General features: G+C 45.4%; 1 protein-coding gene across 4 annotated transcripts in view; it reads left to right on the forward strand.

Moving 5' to 3' along the window:
* CAMKK1 (calcium/calmodulin dependent protein kinase kinase 1) overlaps positions 1–22,206 on the forward strand; it is a 291,620-nt gene that overhangs the window by 142,304 nt on the left and 127,110 nt on the right. For all 4 annotated transcript variants that reach the window (XM_040336721.1, XM_040336720.1, XM_040336723.1 and 1 more), the window contains 3 exons: positions 9,290–9,341; positions 12,298–12,431; positions 13,843–13,879. In XM_040336721.1, coding sequence (XP_040192655.1) covers positions 9,290–9,341; positions 12,298–12,431; positions 13,843–13,879 — 223 coding nt within the window. The remainder of the gene's footprint in view (positions 1–9,289; positions 9,342–12,297; positions 12,432–13,842; positions 13,880–22,206) is intronic.

A 22,206-nucleotide genomic window follows, 5' to 3' on the forward strand; every position in this document is an offset into this window, starting at 1 on the left:
CATACAACACGCTACCTAACATTCCTATCAATTGATCATTGACAATGGTTTGTATGTGAGCGGGATAAACTAAAAAGATATTTAGCTTTGGGTCATAGTTTTGCTCTTCTGGAGCCTCTTCCTGCTGCCCAGGTCTTCTTCCAAACTTGTGTTCAGCACATGGCTGTGTTGTCCCCTTTCTTGCCCCTCTCCATTTTCTGCCAACATCACAGTAAACATAGTTTTGCTTTAAAGCCCATCCTGTATGACAGCCATCCCTATATAGATACAATGTAGAAAAAAGTATAGACTCAAAGGGGTTGATTTACTAAAACTGGAGTGCAAAATCTGGCTCACCTCTGCATAGAAACCAATCGCCCTTTTTTTTTTTTTTTTTTTTTTTTTTCATAAAGCTTAATTGAACAAGCTGAAGTTAGAAGCTGATTGGCTACCGTGCACAGCTGCACCAGATTTTGCACACTTGGGTTTTAGTAAATCAACCCCAAAGAGACCCCAAAGAAATGTTGTTTGCAGAATTACAGGTAAGAGTATAGGGGAAAAGCCTAACATTTAAGGTAATCTGCTATATACTAATATATTTGGGGGGGTAGATGTATTTAATATTGACAGTAAAAATGACATAATATTTCTTAAACGAATTGTAAGTTAAAAAAAATTTGCACACATAGGGCCAGATTCACGTCCGATCGCGTATCTTTGTGAGGGCGTAACGTATCTGATTTACGTTAAGCCTCCGCAACTTAGACGGGCAAGTGCTGTATTCTCAAAGCACTTGCTCCGTAAGTTGCTGCGGCGTAGCGTAAATCAGCCGGCGTAAGCCCGCCTAATTCAAATTTGGAACAGGGGGGCGTGTTTTATGTAAATGTTGTGTGACCCGACTTGATTGACGTTTTTCCCGAACGGCGCATGCGCCGTCCGTGGAATTTCCCAGTGTGCATTGCTCCAAAGTACGCTGCAAGGACATCATTGGTTTCGACGTGAACGTAAATGAAGTCCAGCCCCATTCACGGACAACTTACGCAAACGACGTAACTTTTTCAAATTTTGACGTGGGAACGATGGCCATACTTAACATTGTTACGCCACACTTACGCCACCATATAGCAGGGATAGCCGGGAAAAGCCTAACGTAAACGGCGTAACTTTACTGCGTCGGCTGGGCGTACGTTCGGGAATTCGCGCATCTAGCTAATTTGCATACTCAACGCGGAATTCAACGGAAGCGCCACCTAGCGGCCATCGTAAATATGCAGTTACGATCCGACGGCGTAAGAGACTTACACCTGTCGGATCTAACAGATATCTATCCGTAACTGATTCTAAGAATCAGGCGCATAGATACGACGGCGCAACGCAGAGATACGACGGTGTATATGGAGATACGCCGTCGTATCTCGACTGAGAATCTGGCCCACAATTTATTTTTTCAATGAATGAGGGTTTGATGCTGACATGTGATGAATGTGTGTTTTGAAAGCAATTTTGTGAGCTGACGTTTGGAATTACATTGAATTGAAAGTAATTTATTTTGCTGTTTCTCAAGTAGTTTTTTTTTCTGTCTTGTAATTTTTTTTTATTTTATTTTTTTAAACCATGTTGTATATCAACATGACAGCATCATTGTCACGTTACCCATCACACAATATTGAAATCATGGCCTTTTCAGCTGCTAAGATTATTAATTTAGACGCAAACAATTTACCTAAGAGACCAAAAAGCAGTTATGCTTTAGCTGCCGTTCTCACTGAAAGGGAATAGCCTGCTTTTACTACAGTATATATTAATACAATTATATTGAATAATTATTATTTCTGGCATTATTATTATTTCCATTTACTTGATTGTCATTAATATGTGAAAGTATGATGCGCTAAATGAAAAATATTTTCACTATATGTTCCCAAACAGAACTGTATTCTATTACCCCAACGTATGATGTGAACAGTGGTACATAACTTTGTGTAACTTTTAGGAAAGCATTTCATATCTCCCCTCTTTTGGCTGATAGCGAGGTCTAATTATAACCCTCTTGCTGCCCTCCTACAGTATAATATGATTTGGTTTCACATTATGTGCATGAGTATGCTCTGGACTGAATGATTAGATCTTATACCATTTAGTCATTTATGTTGCGACTACAATTATGTATTGACCTAATACTCAACTCTTTCTGCTTCGTAGTCTATTTGCATCATGTCTGATATAGATTTAACTAGGATCTATTGTGTATTGTCTGAAGCTTGAAAAACTTATAAATGCAAAGCAGCCACATACAATTTTTAAAATCAACTTGTCCCTTTGCCATTATTTTTATGACATACCCTGAAAATATTTACTAATTAATAGGTTAATGTTATTTAAAGGGGAATTTCATTAATTTAAACCCTACCACCTGGCCCTCCCTAAGTACCACCCCCACATATACATACCCTTTTCCTTCAGTTTTTAACCACTTCCATACCAGGCACTTACGCACCTTCCCGCCCAAGCCAATTTTCAGCTTTCAGCACTGTCGCACTTTGAATGGCAATTGCGCGGTCATGCTACACTGTACCCAAACAAAATTGGCTTCCTTTTTTCCCCACAAATAGAGCTTTCTTTTGGTGGTTATTTGATCACCTCTGCGATTTTTTTTATTTTTTTGCGCAACAACTAAAAAAAGACAGAAAATTTTGAAAAATTACGGTTTTATTTTTTTTCTGTTAATTTTTTTGTAAATAAGTAAGTTTTGTCTTTCAATTACGGGCACTGATATGGCGACACTGATGGGCACCGATGAGATGGCACTGATGGACAGGTAGGACAGGTAGTACTGACGGGCACAATGAGGTGGCACTGATTGGCGGCGCTGGTATGCGGCACTGATGGGCACACATAGGCGGCACTGATGGGCACACATAGGCGGCACTGATGGGCACACATAGGCGGCACTGATGGGCACACATAGGCGGCACTGATGGGCACACATAGGCGGCACTGATGGGCACACATAGGCGGCACTGATGGGCACACATGGGCGGCACTTATGGGTGGCACTGATGGGCACTGTGGGGTGGCACTGATGGACACTGTGGGGTGGCACTAATGGACACTGTGGGGTGGCACTGATGGACACTGTGGGGTGGCACTGATGGACACTGTGGGGCAGCACTGATTTACCCATGTTGCCAGTCGGTGCCCATTTGTGGGCACTGATTGGCATCTTTATTTTTTAAAGCTTTTTTTTTTCCCAGACTTTTTTTTTTTGCCCCCTTTTTTTTTTGTTTGCCCTTCCCTGGTGGTCCAGGGTGGGCTTCCCTGGTGGTCCAGTGTGGCGATCCGAGGGGGGGCTGCGCTGATAAACAATCAGCGCGAACCCCCCCTGTCAGGAGAGCCGCCGATCGGCTCTCCTCTACTCGCGTCTGTCAGACGCGAGTGAGGAAGAGCCATCAACGGCTCTTCCTGTTTACTGTTTACAACGTGATCAGCCGTGGTTGGACACGGCTGATCACATGGTAAAGAGCCTCCGCCGGAGGCTCTTTACCGAGATCGGAGATGCAGGGTGTCAAACTGACACCCCGCATCGCCGATCGCCGAGCGGCATGAAATCCTGCAGGACGTCCATGGACGTCCAGTCAGGATTTCAAAACCACTTCCCGGACGTAAATTGGCTATAGGCCGAGCGGGAAGTGGTTAAGGTGGTTCAAAGATGTCACCAATACTTCCCCTCCTTTTTTAGTGGGAGGCAGGCATTCTTCCTCTTAGTCCTGGAGTACTGCAAGCTCGGCCTGTGTGATCACACAGTTCTAGGGGCATGTGTCAATGACAGGCGACACTCACAGGAAATAGGCAGATGATGATATTTTTTTGTTCTTTCATTAAGGGAAACAGGAGAAATGGACATTGGCAACAAACAAAAAAGTCGACCAGCACAGGATAATTGCCCCAATTTTTTGCCTTCAGAATGTGTGTGTTTTTTTCCAGCGTTGCTGTTCTCCGTTTGATTTTTCTGCCACCCTACTTCACAGATGCTGGCTTTAATGGCATAGCTGTTGAAGTCTTGGTTCTAGTCAGGGGCATTTCTAATTCTGTGCCCCCTACAATGTTCAATGTATCATTAGATATGAAAGGCATCGTTTACTCAGTATGAAACATTGAAATTTCCACCCTCAGATTTTCTCCTTGAAACAACTACACCCCTTCCTACAACTGGATCTGGATCAGTATTTGGCTGTTACACTTTCAAGAGCCAAGTTTCTACCCAATCTTGTTTCAGAGGGTGTTGATCTTTCACTCCTTAATTTAGACCAGGCATCTCCAAACTTCGGCCCTCCACCTGTTGCGGAACTACATGTCCCATGAGGCATTGTAAAACGCTGACATTCACAGACATGACTAGGCATGATGGGAATTGTAGTTCCTGAACTGGAGGGCCATAGTTTGGAGACCCCTGATTTAGACATTTGTACATAGTGTCCCATGTAGCTCCTCCTGTTTGTTCTGCTTTGACTCAGTCAGATCTTAATCTTTTTTTTGTATTTTTTTTTTTTTTCTGCAATAAAGTACCACTGTGTGAGCCCATTAGAGACATGTCTTGCTCTCTACTCTCATCCTCGATGTGGTGTTTCTTGTAGCTGTTACCTCTAAAGTGTCTAAACTGTCGGCCTCATCCTGCAAATAAGCCTTTCTGGTTTTGAACAGGGACAAGGTAGTGTTGAGCCCCAAATCTTTCTTTTTGCCAAAGGTGATTCTGTCATCACCTCAACCAGAACATTTTCTTAAGTCCCTTATCTGCACTGATTGCTTTTGTATTCTGGATAGACCCTGTAAGGGTACACTGGCTTCTCATTTCACCAGCTCTAGCTGACTCCAGCTGGCCATCACTCAAAATGATGGTCTTGCGAGCAGGATCCACACTTCTCTGTCAAGGCGCACGCTATTAGATTTGTGAGTGCTCCCTTGGCTTTTTAACATTTAAGCCTCAGTTTCAAATTTGCAATGCTACTAGCTAGTCTTCTGCTCTTTTCTTAGACCCCTTTTACACTGAGGAGTGTTTCAGGCGGTACAGCGCTAAAAATAGCGCCTAAATACCACCTGAAAAACTCCTGCCCAGCCTTCTCAATGTGAAAGCCCGAGGGCTTTCACACTGAGGCGATGCGCTGGCAGGAGAGAAAAAAATCTCCTGCAAGCAGCATCTTTGGAGCGGTGAGAGGAGCGGTATGTATACCGCTCCTTCACCGGTCCTTACCATTTAAAACAATGGGAAACCGTGGTAATACTGCCTGCGATGCGCCTCTGCAGAGGCGCATTGTGGGCGGTATTAACCCTTTATCGGCCGCTAGCGGGGGTTAATACCGCACCGCTAGCGGCCGAATTCCACGGCAATTCCGACGGTATAGCGCTGCTATTTTTAGCGGCGCTATACCGCCACCGCGCCTCCCGCCCCAGTGTGAAAGGGGCCTTAGTTCTACTAGGCTAGTATCCATTCCTCATCGAATGCCAGCTTTGCGCATTGCATCTTTTAGGTTGCTGATAAATCTGCAGACACTCCCCAGTTTCCTGTAATTTTTCTTCAATCTGTCCGCTGCCGTTGCCCACTCTTTTCTTGCATTTCACTGAAAGACCCAAGTCTTATGTGACTTTTTCCATCGGAAATTCCGATCGTGTGTACGAGGAATAAGATTGTTTTATGCTTCCAGGTCGGTTCGCAGGAAGTGACCAGGACACTGTATTTCTGTCAAGGGTAATGGGTATTTTCTGAAAATGCATTTACCCTAAAATATGAAAAAGGCAGCCACCACATATAAGGACTAATGGAGCTGCAATATATTAAAGGGATGTTTTTGGCTTTAGATAATGCTATAACTAGGATAATCAAATGCGATATATGCTGCAGCCGTGGAGAAAAACAGCCTACAAAGTCATGCTGTGTTAAATGAGATATATGTGTGTGTATGTTTATGGAAAATATATATATATATATATATATATATATATATATATATATATATATATATATATAAACATTTTATTTTTTATTTTTATTTTTTTTATAATGTGCCTGTGTGGAGGCTGGGTAGATTCCTAATCCCATTTTGGCAAGATTTGTGTTTCCAAATTTCCAAATGCTTTACATTAAGTCTTCTGCAGTGATTGTAGTGTAACAAGACCAACACTTGAGGAATTAAAATTTGTCTTAAGGACCAGTTCACACAAGATGCACTCCAGTGCATTTTTTAATCTGCATCAAAAATCCACGCACAGCGGCCATTGTGTGACTTCAAAAAAGATTGTTAAAAAAAAGTGAACAGTGTGATGCACTGCGATTGGAGCCTTTGCACTTAAGTTATCTAGACGGATCACACCGCACACCAGCGTAATGCCAAAATAAACTTAAACTAAAAGGGTTTTTCTCTTCCTCCTGATTCAGTGGTGCAGAATTTCAGTTTGGTTACCTGTTAATCTGCTTTTACTTTGCTGTCCTTATGACTGCTATATTTTATGGTGGCATGGGTTTGATGTGTATTTAAGGAAATGTTAATAAAGAGTTTGTGAGCTCAGTTTTGCATGTGTGAATTTTCAAAAGTAACAGTTTGACAAACACAGCTAATCAGAGCTTCCGCCTAAACACAGATGTCACTCTTTGACAATAGTTGTGTGTCCCATCGTAAGGGCTGTGCTCTTGTGCTGGCAACTGAAGCCTGGAGTTGCTGCTAGAGAAAACAGTGCCTATACAATTAAGTGATAAAGCATAGGGTTGGGTTTAGGTCCACTTTTAAGAAAGACTTTAGATAAAGTTATACAATTTCATTATGCGAAGAAGTCATTTTATAACTCTTACAATTCCATATTTTATAAGTTACCTCACCTGCACCAAGGCAACTGCAACAGCATAACAATTTGTAGGGCTTTTTTTTTGTTGAAGTCTTATTTGTGTTGTAATATAATTTTACTTTTTTATTTTACAAAATATTTAAGAATTTAGTCCCTTTTATATTATAGGCCTGCAAACATACAATGTGTACAGTGGCAAGAAAAAGTATGTGAACTCCTTGGAATGAACTGGATTTCTGCTGTAATTAGCCATAAAATGTGATTTGATCCTCATCTGTCAAACAATAGACAAATACAAGGAGCTGCTAACACACAAACCATTTGAATTTCTCATGTCTTCATTGAACACACCCATTAAAGTGGTAGTAAAAGCTATACTACCACTTGTACCTACAGTAAAGCCCATAAGGCTTACTTGTAGGTACTGTGAATATCTCCTAAACTTGCAGAGTTTAGGAGATATTCAGAGTGCATGCAGCTGATGTCATCACCAGCGCATGCGCTCTGAAAGTCTGGCTTGCAATGCCAGACCTTCAGAGCCCGTGCCAGAAACGGCCGCTCCCGTGCGCATGTGTGAGAGTGATGTCATCACGCCCCCAGCCACTCATGTAGCCAGAGGCTGCAAACCCAGAAGGAAGACATGGGGAAGATGTCGGCCATCTCAGAGGTGTCTTGGCACTGGAGCTCTTCGTTCTAAGGTAAGTTTCTCATAATGTGCTAGTATGCGATTCATACTAGGACATTGTGACATTGCCTTGCAGGAATTTTTGGACCACTTTCGGTTTACTACAGCTTTAACCACTTGCCGACTGCAATACACACACACACACACACACACACACACACACACACACACACACTATATATATAATGTTGTGGTTTACCGGGATTATAGCTGACAGTATCAGCCATAACCCCGGTATTGTTTTTTTCAGGCAGCGGCTGGCTTTCTCTTAAAAAGCATTTCGAGCAGCTCATGATCCACTGGAATGCCTTCAGAAGCAGCAGGAGGGGAAGTCCCCCCTCCTGCCACTTACCGGAGTCTCTTGGGGTTACAGCTTCCGCCTGCTCGCCCAAGAAACAATCCAATGGTGCTGCTGCCTGGTCACACAGCTGATCAAACAGTAGATCTGCTTTGATCGCCTTTATGGCCTTCATTTTTATCTTTTGCTTTTAAGGGTAAAGAAGAGATTTGGGATCTTTTTGATCCCAGATCTGTTCATAAAGAAGGTCTGTAAGTACATGATAGATGTAGGATGAACAGTCCAAAAAGAGCTGATGCGTTTTTGAAGGGTGTCCCCTTTTCTTCAGAGTTGGTTTTGGCATGCAAACAGCTGGTCTTTATAGGAAGTGAGTAGTCTAGTAGGGTACCATGTGACCTGTATTGATGGGCAATTTTGAGGTTGCAGATGGCCATTGATCAGACTGCATTGATGGGCACTGAACCTTATTTTGCTTCAAAGTTCATTATTTAAAATGAATTTTTTTTTCCTGACACTTCCCTCTTAAGCGGAGTTCCGCCCAAAAGTGGAACTTCCGCTTTAAGCACTCCTCGCCCCCTTGCATGCCACATTTGGCATGTAATTTTTTTGGGGGGAGTGGGGGCTTCGGTAGGAGTGGGACTTCCTGTCCCACTTCCTACTTCCACCCAGGGACCACCTAGGCGACTCCTCCTCTCGTCTTAGGCGGCCCCTCCCTTTAGGCGATCTCCTGGGACACGTGACAGGTCCCAGGAGATTGCCTGTCCACTCATAGAGCGCAAACGCAACTTGCGCATACGCAGTGAGTGCCCGACCGTGAAGCCGAAAGCTGTCATGGCCGGGTGCCCACACTATGAATTGAGGCGCTGGCGGAGAGGGGGGGAAGGAGAGGAGCGGAGCTCCGGGCGGCCGCGGCACTGGACCATGGAGCAGGTAAGTGTCTGTTTATTAAAAGTCAGCAGTTACCCTTTTTGTAGCTGCTGACTTTTAATAAACAGTAAAAGGCTGGAACTCCGCTTTAAAATGAAGGTGCGTGTTATACGCCTGTGTGTGTTATATGCCGATAAATACGGTAATTTAAAATAAATGTTTAAGAAAAAAAAAATTGAAGTGCCCCCATCCTTCCGTGCTTGGATGCAGTAGCGAACGCTTGTGTAATATGTGCTGCTTTTTCTAAGAGATCTGGCTGTTTGTTTTCTCCCTGCAAAGCAGTCAGTTCGCTTTTTCCATGTATAGAGCCCTATGTATGGAGCCCTATGTATTTGTAAACACAGGACTCAGGGGCTGTAATTGGTTACAGCAGGTCTGGCCATAAATCATTGTCATTTGTTTTGACTTGGATGAGGATCCAATCACATTGTATTACTGCAGAAAACCAGGTAATTCCAAGGGGTTCACATTCTTTTTGTTGCCACTGTACTTCTACCCATACTGTAATATTACAAATAATCCTTGTCAAGACTGAGTCATTGAACTTTATTCATTCTACTTTTTAGGCTATGAAAGTTCTTTCAAAGAAAAGGTTATTGAAGCAATACGGTTTTCCACGTAAGTATTTTATTGGGTTTAAAGGTGCTGTAAAAAAGTGATGTATTTTAAAATTTAGTTTTTTTGCAAACTTGGTGGCTTCATGAAGCCAATAAGTTAATTTTCAACAATGAACTTCTGCCAAGGCCTGCATTGTATTATAACATTAATTCAATACAAATTAAAATCTAGATCACACTCAAAGTTAGAATTTGCAACTGGGTCACACAGGTGTCAACTGTCTGGCAATTATTCTCTGTTGAAGGACATACTTACTATAGAGTGATTTATTTTATTTTATTTTTTTATTTTTAGCAACTGAAATGCAATTGTAGAAGCAGTTCAATAAATTATTTTATTCAATTTGGCAAAACAAATGTTACTGTGAAAATCAGAAACTGCTATAGTGTGCAACAGCCATGATTGATGTATGTTAAGTTGAACTGAATGAAGACACAAATCAGTTGAATAAAAAAATCTTGGTCACCAAAAACATTTTGATACTCCCTACATAAACAATTTACTGTGGGATTTCTTATAAATACTAATGGCCAATTTATATTTTATACATTACAGTCCGACTCTGCTGCAATTAAGCAATAAAAACCTTGCTTACCATTACTGTTATAATATGGACTCATACACTTAATTTGTATCGGTATACTGAATTCTATCTGTACATGCGATTTATAATAGTAAAGAAGATAACATGCATTATATATATATATATATAATATATATATATATATATATATATATATATAATCTGTGTGTGTGTGTGTATATATATGTAGACAATGGCCTACACTCTCGCTCCAATTCTTTTTCCTTTCTGTTTTCACCTGATGATAATCTGGCCACTAACGCACCTCCTTTTATTAGGCCGGGTTCACACTGGTGCGACACGACACTAGTACTACTTTGGATCAGACTTTGCCCTGCGACTTGAAGCCGACATATGTCCAGGGATCCGACTTGGATCCCTGCCAATACCAGGCACTGTGTTTGATATGAATCTTGAGGGGGAACTCCACGCCAAATTTTAACAAAAAAAAACGGCATGGGTTCCCCCTCCAAGAGCATACCAGGCCCATGGGTCTGGTGCGGATTTAAAGGGGAACCCCCTATGCCGAAAAAACGGCGTGGGGTCCCCCCAAAATCCATACCAGACCCGTATCCGAGCAGCAGTCCAGCCGGTCAGGAAAGGGGGTGGGGACGAGCGAGCGCCCCCTCCTTAACCGTGCCAGACTACATGAGGAGGTTGGTGCTCTGCGCCCCCCCCCCTACCCCAAAGCACCCTGTCCCCATGTTGATGAGGACAGGGCCTCTTCCCGACAACCTTGGCCGTTGGTTGTCGGGGTCTGCGGGCAGGGGGCTTATCAGAATCTGGGAGCCACCTTTACCCCTACCCATTCACCTGGAGAAAAGGTTTCAAAAAAATAAACACACTACACAGGCTTTTAAAATCATTCATTAGTCTTCTTGCAACTTCTCCGTTCTCCGGGGGTCAAACCCAAACTTCATTTCATGTAATCTGTGCCCATTCTTGCCACAATGAGTTAATCCAGCTCTGAGCAATCCTCTTATCTTTTTTCAGTGATATAAAAACGGTCAGACAGAGAAATGGATGTCAGTTTCTCCCCCTTGCTGTGAGTGACATATGCACTAGTGTGAGACAGACATTCTGTGTACTTCAGATCCCCTCCTCCTTTCTTTTCCAGCTCTCCCAGGATTGCCTGCTCCACACCTCCGCATGATTGGGCATGCTGAAGTCATGTTGTGACTTTCCTGGGTTTTGACTGGATGTTAGTGATCATGGGGCATAATCCACGAGACTAGCAGAAGTTCAGTGTAAGAAATATTGATGCGTGGCCAAAGGGAGTGTAGATGTGGGCGGGGACTTCACCCACTGAGCTCCAGACAACACACCTGCCCACAGAATCTGCAGTTTTTCAGGTCTCATAACAGACAGAGGGGGAGACATTTGACAGGTAAGGATACATGCAGGAGGCAGGTATATCCTTATAGATGACCACTATGGCAGTAGTTGAGAAAGGATGAGAGTGGGTTTACATCCACTGTAAGTTCTCCACACCATATTAAGCCACAACCTAACTCCCCCTTTATCTGATCCATTCGTGCTATGTTACTCTCAAATTGTTTCATGGTTTCTCACTACAGGAAAGGATCTTTGGAACCAAACATATAACAACATTTGGGGCTCAAAGCTTTTTTTTTTTTTTTTAAGATAAGGTTACAGCACCCTCCTTTACAATATTATATACCATGCCGGTTGTCGTCATGGTTTGCAAAATGATAAATAAACAATGTAAGATCAGGAAATCTGTTTAAGGAGGTTTTTCCTTTTTTCCTTATAATACAACACTGCTTAGGTATGTTTGCTGAAACACCCTGTCCTTTCTATGGTATTAATATTGCTACGCCACAGTGCCCAACTTTACCACTACTAATACTGCACTTCCTGCTAATTCCTCCACTGATGCTGCTGCTCCGCACTTCCCAAGCTTATCACTGCACGCTCCATGCATAGAACTCCACAATCCCTACTGATTCCACTCCAAACACTGCTGCACATTCCCTACTAATGTCATTCCACTGTACCGCTGTATCCAATCCACAGTTTCTGCAGATGCATATTCACATGTCACCACTTCAGAGCCCCCTTCACAATTCCTGTTCCTGTGGACCAAGCACACATGTAAAAAAAATATAAACATAATCCTTGTCCTTTAAACATAATTGCTTATTTTTGCCATAGCCAAAATCCTGAACTATATGTAATTGAGTGTTTTGTTATATATTGTACCTGTGCGCGGGTTGTACAATGTTTTTGTTGTACATGAACACCATATTACAACAGTGGTACATAATATTGAGCAGCTTTCAAATGCCTTAGCATTTTTTTTAATGATAACTACCATTTATGCTTAATATCATAATGCTGTTGTCTTGTTAGGTCGCCCTCCCCCTAGAGGATCGAAAACTGCATCTGGTGATCAGGCCAAACCAATGGCTCCACTGGATAGGGTCTATCAAGAAATTGCCATTCTGAAGAAGCTGGATCATATTAATATTGTGAGACTGATTGAGGTGTGTTTGAATAGGCTATTGATGTTATTGCTTTATCCTTGATATGCTAAGATTTTGTATGAGCCAAGTAGTTTGGTCAGTGCATCTTTTTCTAAATCTATATAATACAGTAGCTTCTTCATCCACACATAGAATTATATGCTCAGAGCCAAAACAGGAAGTGAGAGGAAATCCTTCCAAAAGTGAGGTAATCCTCGAGTGTCACCATAACTAGTGTCTCCATTGGAAGATTTCCCCTGTATTACTGTTCTGGTGTGAACCCAAACTTTGGGATTTATTTTTATTTTATTTTTTACTTTCAATGATAACTGTAAAAGAGAGGGAGAATAAGAACATGGGCATAGACAGTAGTAAAAACCTGACACTTTGCCTTTAGTTGCGCTTCAATTTGTTCCATCCTAGAGACTACATCATTCATTATTAGCACTGGGCCAGGGGTGTCGAACTCAATTTCATCGTGGGCCACATCAGCATTATGATTGTCCTCAAAAGAGCCGGTTGTATCTCTAAGATTAGATGTCCAGCACATCCCCTCCCCTTACATTAGATGTCAAGAGCCACCCCACCATCAGAAGTTGAGTAATCTTACATCACAGTGCACCCCCTTTTGCTACTGCTGGGAAGCAGCTGGATGCATTGCTTGAAAGCAGAAAGTAGGGGTCTGGAGGAGGACCAGAGGAGGGCTGGAGCTCTCCTACAGCTGCAGGAGAGGTGCGAGGGCCACATAAAATGGCCTGGAAGGGCCGGATTCGTCCCGCGGGCCTTGTGTTTGACACCTGTGCACTAGGCAATACAGTTGTTTAAAGTGTTTGCAAACCTAAATTATCATCAGCTTCTTATTATTTGCAAATATAAATATAAAGTCTGCCATGAATGCCCTATTCCTATTCTCAATTGGTAACCATAAATTACCTGATGATTCTACCAGCAGCTTTAGCTTCCTGGATTGTTGCGCAAAAATCACAGGGCGTTTCCCATTTTTTTGCCATCCAGCCTGCCCCCTGTTTCCACATATGAGATGGCATTCTGATGTATGGTGTTCAGTACACTATAGTAGTCAGCCTGTGAATACATCTAGCTGTAGGTTGGCATCCTGTAGGGATTATTATTGTCAATACAGCACGATTCTGCAAGGTGTAGGTGTAACAGCCCTCTGCCCCATCTGACAGAGCTGGTCTGAGAGAGGGGCACATAGCGATAATGTAACCATGAATAAAAAAGGTATTTAGAGGCCGTTTGGAAGATTATTTAAATGATTACAGTTTAACCTGTGTGTTTTTGTTTTTTTCCTGTGCAAACAGGAGCAATTAATCTGGTACATGCATGAATTCCAGGGTTTGCACCTATATTTCTTCATTAAAATACTGTCAGATTAAAACTCTTGTTCATTTAATCATTGTATTTTTTTTAGGTACTGGATGATCCAGCTGAAGATAATTTATACATGGGTAAGGAATACATTTCTTATTGTCTCAAATTGCTCTTTCGAAAATGGCATACAAATTAGAAATAAGTGAAAGCAGTCGGCTACTACTGCCATCAGGTTAGCACTTTGATGCCTCATACACACGTCCAGTTTTCCCGTCTGGAAAACTGCGGTGAGAGCTTTTGGCCGGGAAAACTGGGCATGTGTATGCTCCATGGCAGTTTCCCCGACAGGAATCCCGGCGGGAAAAATGAGAACATGTTCTCTTTTTTTTTCCTCCCGCAATTCCTGGCGGTCTTTTTCCCAGCAGTTGTCCTATGGGAAACAATGCAGTGGAGCATACACACAGCCGGGTTTCCCGGCCAAAGCTCTCATGACAGTTTTCCTTCCAGGAAAACCGGCCATGTGTAGGGGGAAAAAGCTGCCGAGTTGGCTCTCGGCTTTCCGCTCGGGAAACCCAATCGTGTGTGCGGGGCATTACTGTACTAAAATCGCAAAACTCACTTGATTTACCAACTCGAGATCTATGCATTCCCTACATCCAGATTTCAGAGAGACTGTAACAAGGTTAGTAGGAGGGTAGAAGCAATTTACCTCCTAGAGCTGTGCTATGTAAGTTTCTATCTGTTTGTAATTCCATTAGAATTACAAAGCAAGTGTTATGTCAGAATACTTTTATACACTTCTTTTTTTTTTTTTTTTTTTTTTGTCCATTGAGGGACTCAGGAATTAAGATTTAATCAGGTTTACTGCTACCTACAGGAGATTTGAATACTGTTCAACAAAAAAGTTGTAAGCCAGCCCCTGTATAACCCCCCAGTTTGATAGTGTCCTGAGACGTTGTACACCCTTTCTTCAGCTCGGCTATAAAAATTCTAACTATTTTTGATAGCCTTCTTTTCTTTGTGGATTTTTTTTCTCCAGTGACTTTAATCAAGATTCCTTGCTTCATCACTGCTTGAGCTGGTATCTATGTAGCAGCTACCCAGATCAGCATTTCCTCAGCTTAGCTTTGGAGACTGTACCTAGACCTTGCTGGACTGGATGTGTAGGGCAATCCTGGAATGTGATCTTCAGGCACTGGGTTATGTATTGTGGTGCTTTCCAGACCTGAGTGTACTTGGCACCGCAGCGTTTGCCAGGTCCAGACTTCAGTCCCAGCAGTATATCTTTGAAGAGTCTGCTTTTGAGGCACCACAGTCTCCCACAGTCACCTCAAATTGACAAGGATATTTCATACCCTTATGATGTAGTAAGTAGTAGCCTGCCTTTGGAGGATCAGCCTTCTACTTTACGTGGACTGCAAACACCCTCAAGGTTCCTGATTCTTACCTGAATGTGTGTCTGACCTTTTTACTTCTCAAAGGGAATTTGAAAATCAGTGGCCTTTTCCACTGTGGATACACCAGTGACCTACCTTAACCACAGCGGTGTGCGGGACACGGGCAGCAGCGCTGGGCAGTCTCCTCCGGTGAGGTGAGTCCCCTGGGTAACCTGTGGCCGCTAATCTGGGGTCTCAGTCACTCACGGAGTGAGAATTTTGCACCAGACAGCGGAGGAGCGCCGACTCTCCCCCAAAGTTAGGCTAGCGGACCAGCTGGTCCAGGGCCTCATATAGGTCTGTTTCAGAATGGTTTTATGCACACGGTGTAGTAGTTAACTTCATTACTTGGCAGCAAGTGGGTAATTGGTTCGAATCGGACACTGACACCAATCTGCCTGGAGCTTGCATTGTCACTCCCTATATCTGCGTGGGTTTCCTCCGGGTTCTCCGGTTTCCTCCAAGGGCATGTGTGCATTCACCTACATAATATTCATACACACTATATGTATTATTTATGGGCAACCCTCCCAGGCCATCAAGGGCCCAGCTGGGGGTCTAATCTGTCCCTGGGTGCGTAAGCCGATCACGCCGGCACCGAAATCCTGCAACTGTACATAGCCTTCCCTCCATTTCTCTACGTGGGGGGCAGCTTGCAGGTTCACAATTTGGTGAAACCTCCCTGCTCTCCGACCAGTGGGTCTGTGAGGTGGTCTCTAGATAGGGTTTCCTCCTATCCACATAAAGTTCTTTCCTCGTGTCTTCCTCTCCCGGCCCGTCGGTCTGCCTTGGGCAGTGTGGGTCTTGCTAAGCTTCGGGGTAATTTTACCTTTCCTGCAGGACGAGAGGTTTGGGGTTTTATATGGGCTTCAGGCCCTGAATACCTTTGTGAACGTCGGCTGGAATCTATTCGTTTGGTAGCTGCGCTCCATCCGGGGGACGTCCTGGCGTCCTCGGACATCAGGGACGCATACATGCATGTCCCATTTTGCGCATATCAGTGTTCTTTCTGTGCTTCATGGTGAGAGGGGTTCTCTGTCAGCCTGTGGCCCTCCCTGTTGCCCTGACGTCAGCACCATGGGTTTCCAGCTAGGAGCTCGCCCTTATCCTAACTTTGTTGGGACAGCGAGGCTTTGCCTCGTTGGCTCTTGGACGATTTTCTTCTGAGAGCAACTTCTGTCTCAGACCTAGTGGATGTGTTATTCCCATTCAGACCCTCCAAAGATTCGGGTGAGTGGTAAACATTTGGGCCAGAAGGTGTCGCTCAGTGGCAGCAAGCCCGCCTTCCATGTGTATGACCCAGGGTTCAAATCCTGGGCATGCTATGTTCCGGGAGAAAGTTGGAGTATCTAGGGTTGATCCGGACTCCTCGTAGCGAAGGTCCTTCTTCCCCTGGAGAAATTGCAAACGCTTCAGTCTGCGGGGAAGGCATTGACATCATGCAATCGTTCTTCTCTCTGGGCGTCTGCTGGTCTGGGGCCTGTGGGTAGCCTTCTTCGAGGCGGTACTGTATGCCCAGGTCCACACTCGGGTTTTCCGGGGCAAATACTGTCCAGGTGGTAAAAATTGCTTGTCTCTGAAATCATCAGATTCCGGTGCGCCACCTAGTCAGAGTCTCTCTGAGTTGGTGCCGGAGATCCCCAACTCTTCGGTCCGGGAAGTTGTTTCTTCCTTCCAGTGGTCGGTGTTTATGACGGATGCCAGCCTCAAGGGTTGTGGAGGCACCTGGGGGGTCCAGTCGGCTCTGAGTCGCTGGAATTGCGTGGATCTGCGGCCACACCTCCCTGTATGTGCCCGCTCTCATCTAGTCTCGGTAGCTACCCAGTGTCGGGCCTGGCTAGTGCCTGGGTGGGAGACCGCCTGGGTCTACCAGCTGCTGTGGACCCTGTCTACTGAGCAGGCTATGCTTCTCCTCGTGCGATCTGGTTTCAGCCAGACAACGCTACGGCCGTGGCTTCAGTCTACCTTCAGGTTTACCAGCAGGCGGACTACTGGTGTGGCCAGATGCTGGACCAGGGCGACTGGTCTTTGTGCTTGGGGTGTTGCGGCTCCCTTGCAGGTAGGTGAGCCTCACAGGTCGTGGATCTCCTGGCCACTCATCTCCACCGCAAGGGTGTCAAAGTTAGTGGCCAGGTCTAGTGATCTGGTAGACGCATCAGTCGCGCTGGTGGCCCTGTGGGGTCTGTATCGGGAATTTTTGCCGTTCCGTCATTGTAGTTGCTCCTCGGCTGCTCCACAGTGTGGGGGCTTAGGAGATCCTGATGATTCTAATCGCTCCAGCTTGGCTTTGGCGTCCTTGGTACGCCGATCTTGGGGCGCCTGGTAGCGGAGGTACCCTGGCGGTTGCCAGGGCGGAAGGTTCCTCTGTCTCGAGGTCCCATACTTCCTCCTGTTGTACAGTTACTGCCTTGCTCAACATGGTTATTGGAAGCCAGACTTTAAGAGACCGGGGTCTGTCCGACACGGTCATCTCAACAATGCTGAGGGCACGGTAGTCTTTTTCCGGTGGATTTACCGTCGCGCCAGGCAGGCTTGCATCTCTTGGTGCGAGGAGATGGAGTGACGTCCACGGGCGTACTCGGTGTCCAGGGTCCTGCTGTTTTTACAGCTTGGAGTGGATCTAAAAATTGCTTAAAGCACTGTTTGGGGGCAGCTTTCAGCCTTGGCTGTGTTCTTTCAGTGGCCTTTTTGCAGCCTGTTCCCTGGTGGGTCCCTTGTTTGTGCAGGGGTTTTGCCATATGCTTTCCCCTCTTGGCCCATCTCTCCCCCCATGAGTTTTGACTCTGGTGCTCTCGGTTCTTCTGGAACCTTCCTTTTGGAAACATCAAAGAGATTTTCTCTTGACACTATATCAGAAGGTGGCACCTTTAGTGGCCTTTACCTCTGTTAGAGGGGTTTCTGAGTTGGCGATCTTCGTCTTGCAAGCTGCCATGCTTGATCCTCCATAAGGATTAGGTGGTGGTGCACCCGCGACCTTCCCTTCTTTCAAAGGTGGTTTCGGCCTTTTCGAAGGTGGTTTCGGCCTTTTGCCGGAATAAGGACGTTGTTCTTCCATCCTTCTGTCCTTAGCCGGCGCATTCCTACGGAGGTTGTCTTTCATACTTTAGGCGTGGTACGTGCTTTGCGGGTGTGCCACCCTGCTACGGCTCCTTTCGGAGATCTGATTCTCTTTTGTGTAGGTGTCTGGTCCACAAAAGTGCCTGGCGGTCTTGTCGACCACAATTTCTTGGTGGATCAGGTAGGCTGTCATACAGGCCTATGCTCTTAAGGGGCGGGCCCCCCTTTCCGGTCACGGCACTTTCGACCAGGACAAAGTCTCACAGGTGTGCGAGGCGGCGACTTGGTCATCCGTGCATGCCTTTTTCCAGAATTTACATGGTTGCTGTGAGTGCATCTTCTGATGATTCTTTCGGCCGCTAGTTTTTGCAGGCAGCTGTTTAAAGTTGCACCTCCTCTGTTGAGGAGCTCTGCTTGTTTTGGGGTGAAGTAAAAATTGGTTTTACTGATGTATTTTCCACCCCTCATTTTTGACACTGCTTGGGGACGTCCCACTTGTCAAGATTTGAGGAGCTGTGTCCATCCATGGACGATAAGAGAAAATAGGATTTTTTGTACTCACCGTAAAATACTTTTCTCGGAGTCCATCGACGGACACAGCTCCCACCCCTCCTTTTTAGGTTTGTACTGCTTGTTACGAACTGAGGCTGCATGCTGCAGTGAGGAGGGTTATGTCTGGAGGGATCACCCCCTGGGCGAGGCTGTTCAACTCTGTTAATGTAACATGTATTTAATTATCTAACATGTTTCTGCCTAGTCCTCTCCTGTAAACAGTGAATATAACCACACTTGTCAATATTTGAAGAGCTGTGTCCATCCATGGACTCTGAGAAATGGATTTTACAGTGAGTACAAAAAATCCTATTTTTTTTTTTTTACGGAGAATCTATTTCTAGCAGTCAGTTTGGGGGGGTCAGGTCCCACCCTTCTGTGTGTGGGGTTATGTTTTTTTTGCTCTTGCCCTTGGAACTGTCCTGCTGGGTAGAGGAGGAGTTGCACAGGGCTGACATACAATTTTTCTGTGTGCCAGTGTCCAAACACCCTGTGGGTGGCAGTATAGCCAGACTGTGTCCGAATGCCTGTGTCCCTCATTGAACCCAAGAAACAGTAAGTACTAAAATCATATACATATTTTTTATGTGTTATATTTTTCGCTAATATTTCTGTAATATTTCTGTATCTCATGAGGTTTGTGCAGTGGGTGTTCTAAACTCACGTGCAGATGTATTCCAAAATGAAATTGGGGAGCTGAAAAGCTTAAAAATAAGTAGCACAGCCAAGAGCTGAACTACTGAACATCCTCAAGCTTTCCCTTCCAAGTCTTATACTTGTCTCTCTTACTCTGGATCTTCTGTCATGAATATGCAACAAGTCTGTCTGCTTACCTGATCTCCATGTGTTCATTAGAGGCTGACCCTGCTCTGGTTCCCCTTTTTATCACTTCCTCTTCCTGTATGGCTCCACCCTAGTCCATCCCAGGAAGCCTATATTAACCGTTGCTCTACAGGTCTGCAGTGCTGTTCAACAGTGTTCCTATGCTTAGTTCCTATCTGCAGTGTAGTTGCTAGTTCCTGTTTGCAGAGTGCTTCGTTCATCTTCTGTGTACCGTTTTGGCTTGTTCCCGACTTCCTTGTCTGCCTGTGCCCCTGACTATTTGCATGTCCCACGGTTATCCTTGTCTGCCTGTTGCCCTGACCTCGGCTTGCCCATCACCACTGTTTGTCCTGCTGACTGCTTCCCCTTTCTCCCTGCGGAGTGTGACTTAAGGAATCTCGGGGATGCGACCTGGACCCAGTTGCGGCCAAGACCATCCTTACCATCAAAGGCTCTGGTGAATACAAACCTGGGTCTTAGACTCCGCGCCCTGGGTGATCTTAAGTTCACGCTTCGTCTCTGCTAGCAGTAGTCGGCCATAGGGTTCACCACCCTGTGGTGCATCCCTGACCCCTACGGGGTGCACTCGTCACCTGGCTACGGGTGACCTGACAGTTTGAACAGTCATGAACCCGGCCGACGTGCCGCTCCCCGCAGACGATCCATTACAGTACATTGTTCGCAGACTCGAGACGCATGAAGCTAATCAGGATCAGGTGATGCGTTTCCTTCAGGATCTGGCTTCCCGCTTTGATCAGCTTCAGACCTCGCTGGGAACCCCGAATCCGCAACCCCAAGTACAACCAGCAGCTGCACCTGTTGCAGAGTCGCATTCACTGAAGTTATCACCTCCAATCCGTTTTTCTGGAGACTCCAAAGCCTGCAGGGGATTCCTTAGCCAATGCACTATTCATTTTGAGCTCCTGCCCCAGTACTTCTTGTCTGATCGGGCCAAGATAGCCTATATCATTTCTCTCCTCTCTGGGGAAGCCTTAGCCTGGGCTGCCCCTCTGTGGGAATTGAATGATCCAGTGGTTTCTAGCCTGCCTGTTTTCTTGAAACTTTTTCAGAATATCTTTGAAGAACCGGCTCGTGTCTCTTCAGCAGCCAGCGCCCTTTTACGTCTCCGCCAAGAATCCCGTTCAGTGGGACAATATGCTCTTCAGTTCCGTATCCACTCAGCTGAACTGAGCTGGAACAATGAGGCCTTAGTCGCAACCTTTTTGCATGGCCTATCTGATAGAGTGAAGGATGACCTAGCAGGAAGAACCATCCCCACTGATCTGGATGGAGTGATCTCCTTGTGTAATCAGATCGATATTCGCTTTCAGGAAAGGACCCTAGAAAAGCGACGCCAAAATCCCTTGGCCCTTAGTCAGCCTGAGCTCCCCTCTCTTCGACCCGTGGAGCATCCCTTGCCAACTGAGGAACCCATGCAGCTGGGTCGGACCAGGCTATCCCCTGAGGAACGTGCCAGGCGCAGAACTCTAGGCCTGTGTCTATACTGTGGGGGCAAAAGTCATTTCCGTGACACTTGCCCTCTTCGCCCCGAGAAACGCTCGGGTTCAATACATCTGGAAGGTGGAGTATTGGATCCAGAAATATCTCCTTCACCTTCTCGTCTTTTTCTTCCTGTGTCCCTTCATTTTGGTGCTTCTTCTCATTCGGTCTCGGCATATCTGGATTCCGGAGCCGCTGGCAATTTCATGGACTGGGAAATCGCATCGTCCATGAGACTTACCCTTTTACCCCTCACCACACCATTGGTGGTCTCGGCGATTGATGGCACTGTTCTCCCGGGGGGTCCTATTCGCTTCCAGACAGTCCCTGTTAAGATGTCGATAGGCACACTTCACCAGGAGTGGATATCCTTCCTTGTTCTACCTAAGGCCTCAGCTCCTATCGTTTTGGGTCTTCCTTGGTTAAGACTCCATTCTCCTCACATTGACTGGACTGCCGGACAGATCCTGGCTTGGGGTCCCTCCTGTTCCACGTCTTGCCTACCCAAGGTTGCCCCAAAAGAGAAACTTCCTGTTGCCACCATTCCAGTATCTTTTGCCCGTCCTAACACATGTAGTGGTGTCCGGAATGTGTCCTGCAATCATCAGGCTGATGCACTTTCTAGCCAATGTAGCACTCTGGATGAGGAGCCCGTCTGTGAACCTGAGCCGATCATTCACTCCAGTTTACCATTGTCTGTCCCTAAAACGCACAGCCAGGCTAACTTGTCTGCGAGTTCTGCAGTCACTACGCCTTGTGATGCGATTCGGGTAATCACTACACCTGACTATGCTATTCAATCGGCCTCTGCATCAGCTATGCCAGGTCAGCCCATGCCCAGTGAGCCTCCTACCTTTTCTTGTTCAGGCCCTCCTGCAACCTGTCTAAGGGGCTCAATCCATCCTTTGGATAGATTGCCTCATTCGGCCAAATGGGGTTTTCTACCTTGTTTTCAGGGTTCTCTGCATTCTGCTGGTTTCCCTGCTATCCAGCTTGACTCTTGTGCCCTGTCACCTTCTAACCAACCTGACTTCAGGGTTCCTCTGACCTCTGCCCAGTCTGATGGTCCTGTGCTTAATTCCCAGTTCATCTTTAAG

Source organism: Rana temporaria, chromosome 2 (genome assembly GCF_905171775.1).
Source record: "Rana temporaria chromosome 2, aRanTem1.1, whole genome shotgun sequence".
Taxonomy (NCBI): domain Eukaryota; kingdom Metazoa; phylum Chordata; class Amphibia; order Anura; family Ranidae; genus Rana; species Rana temporaria.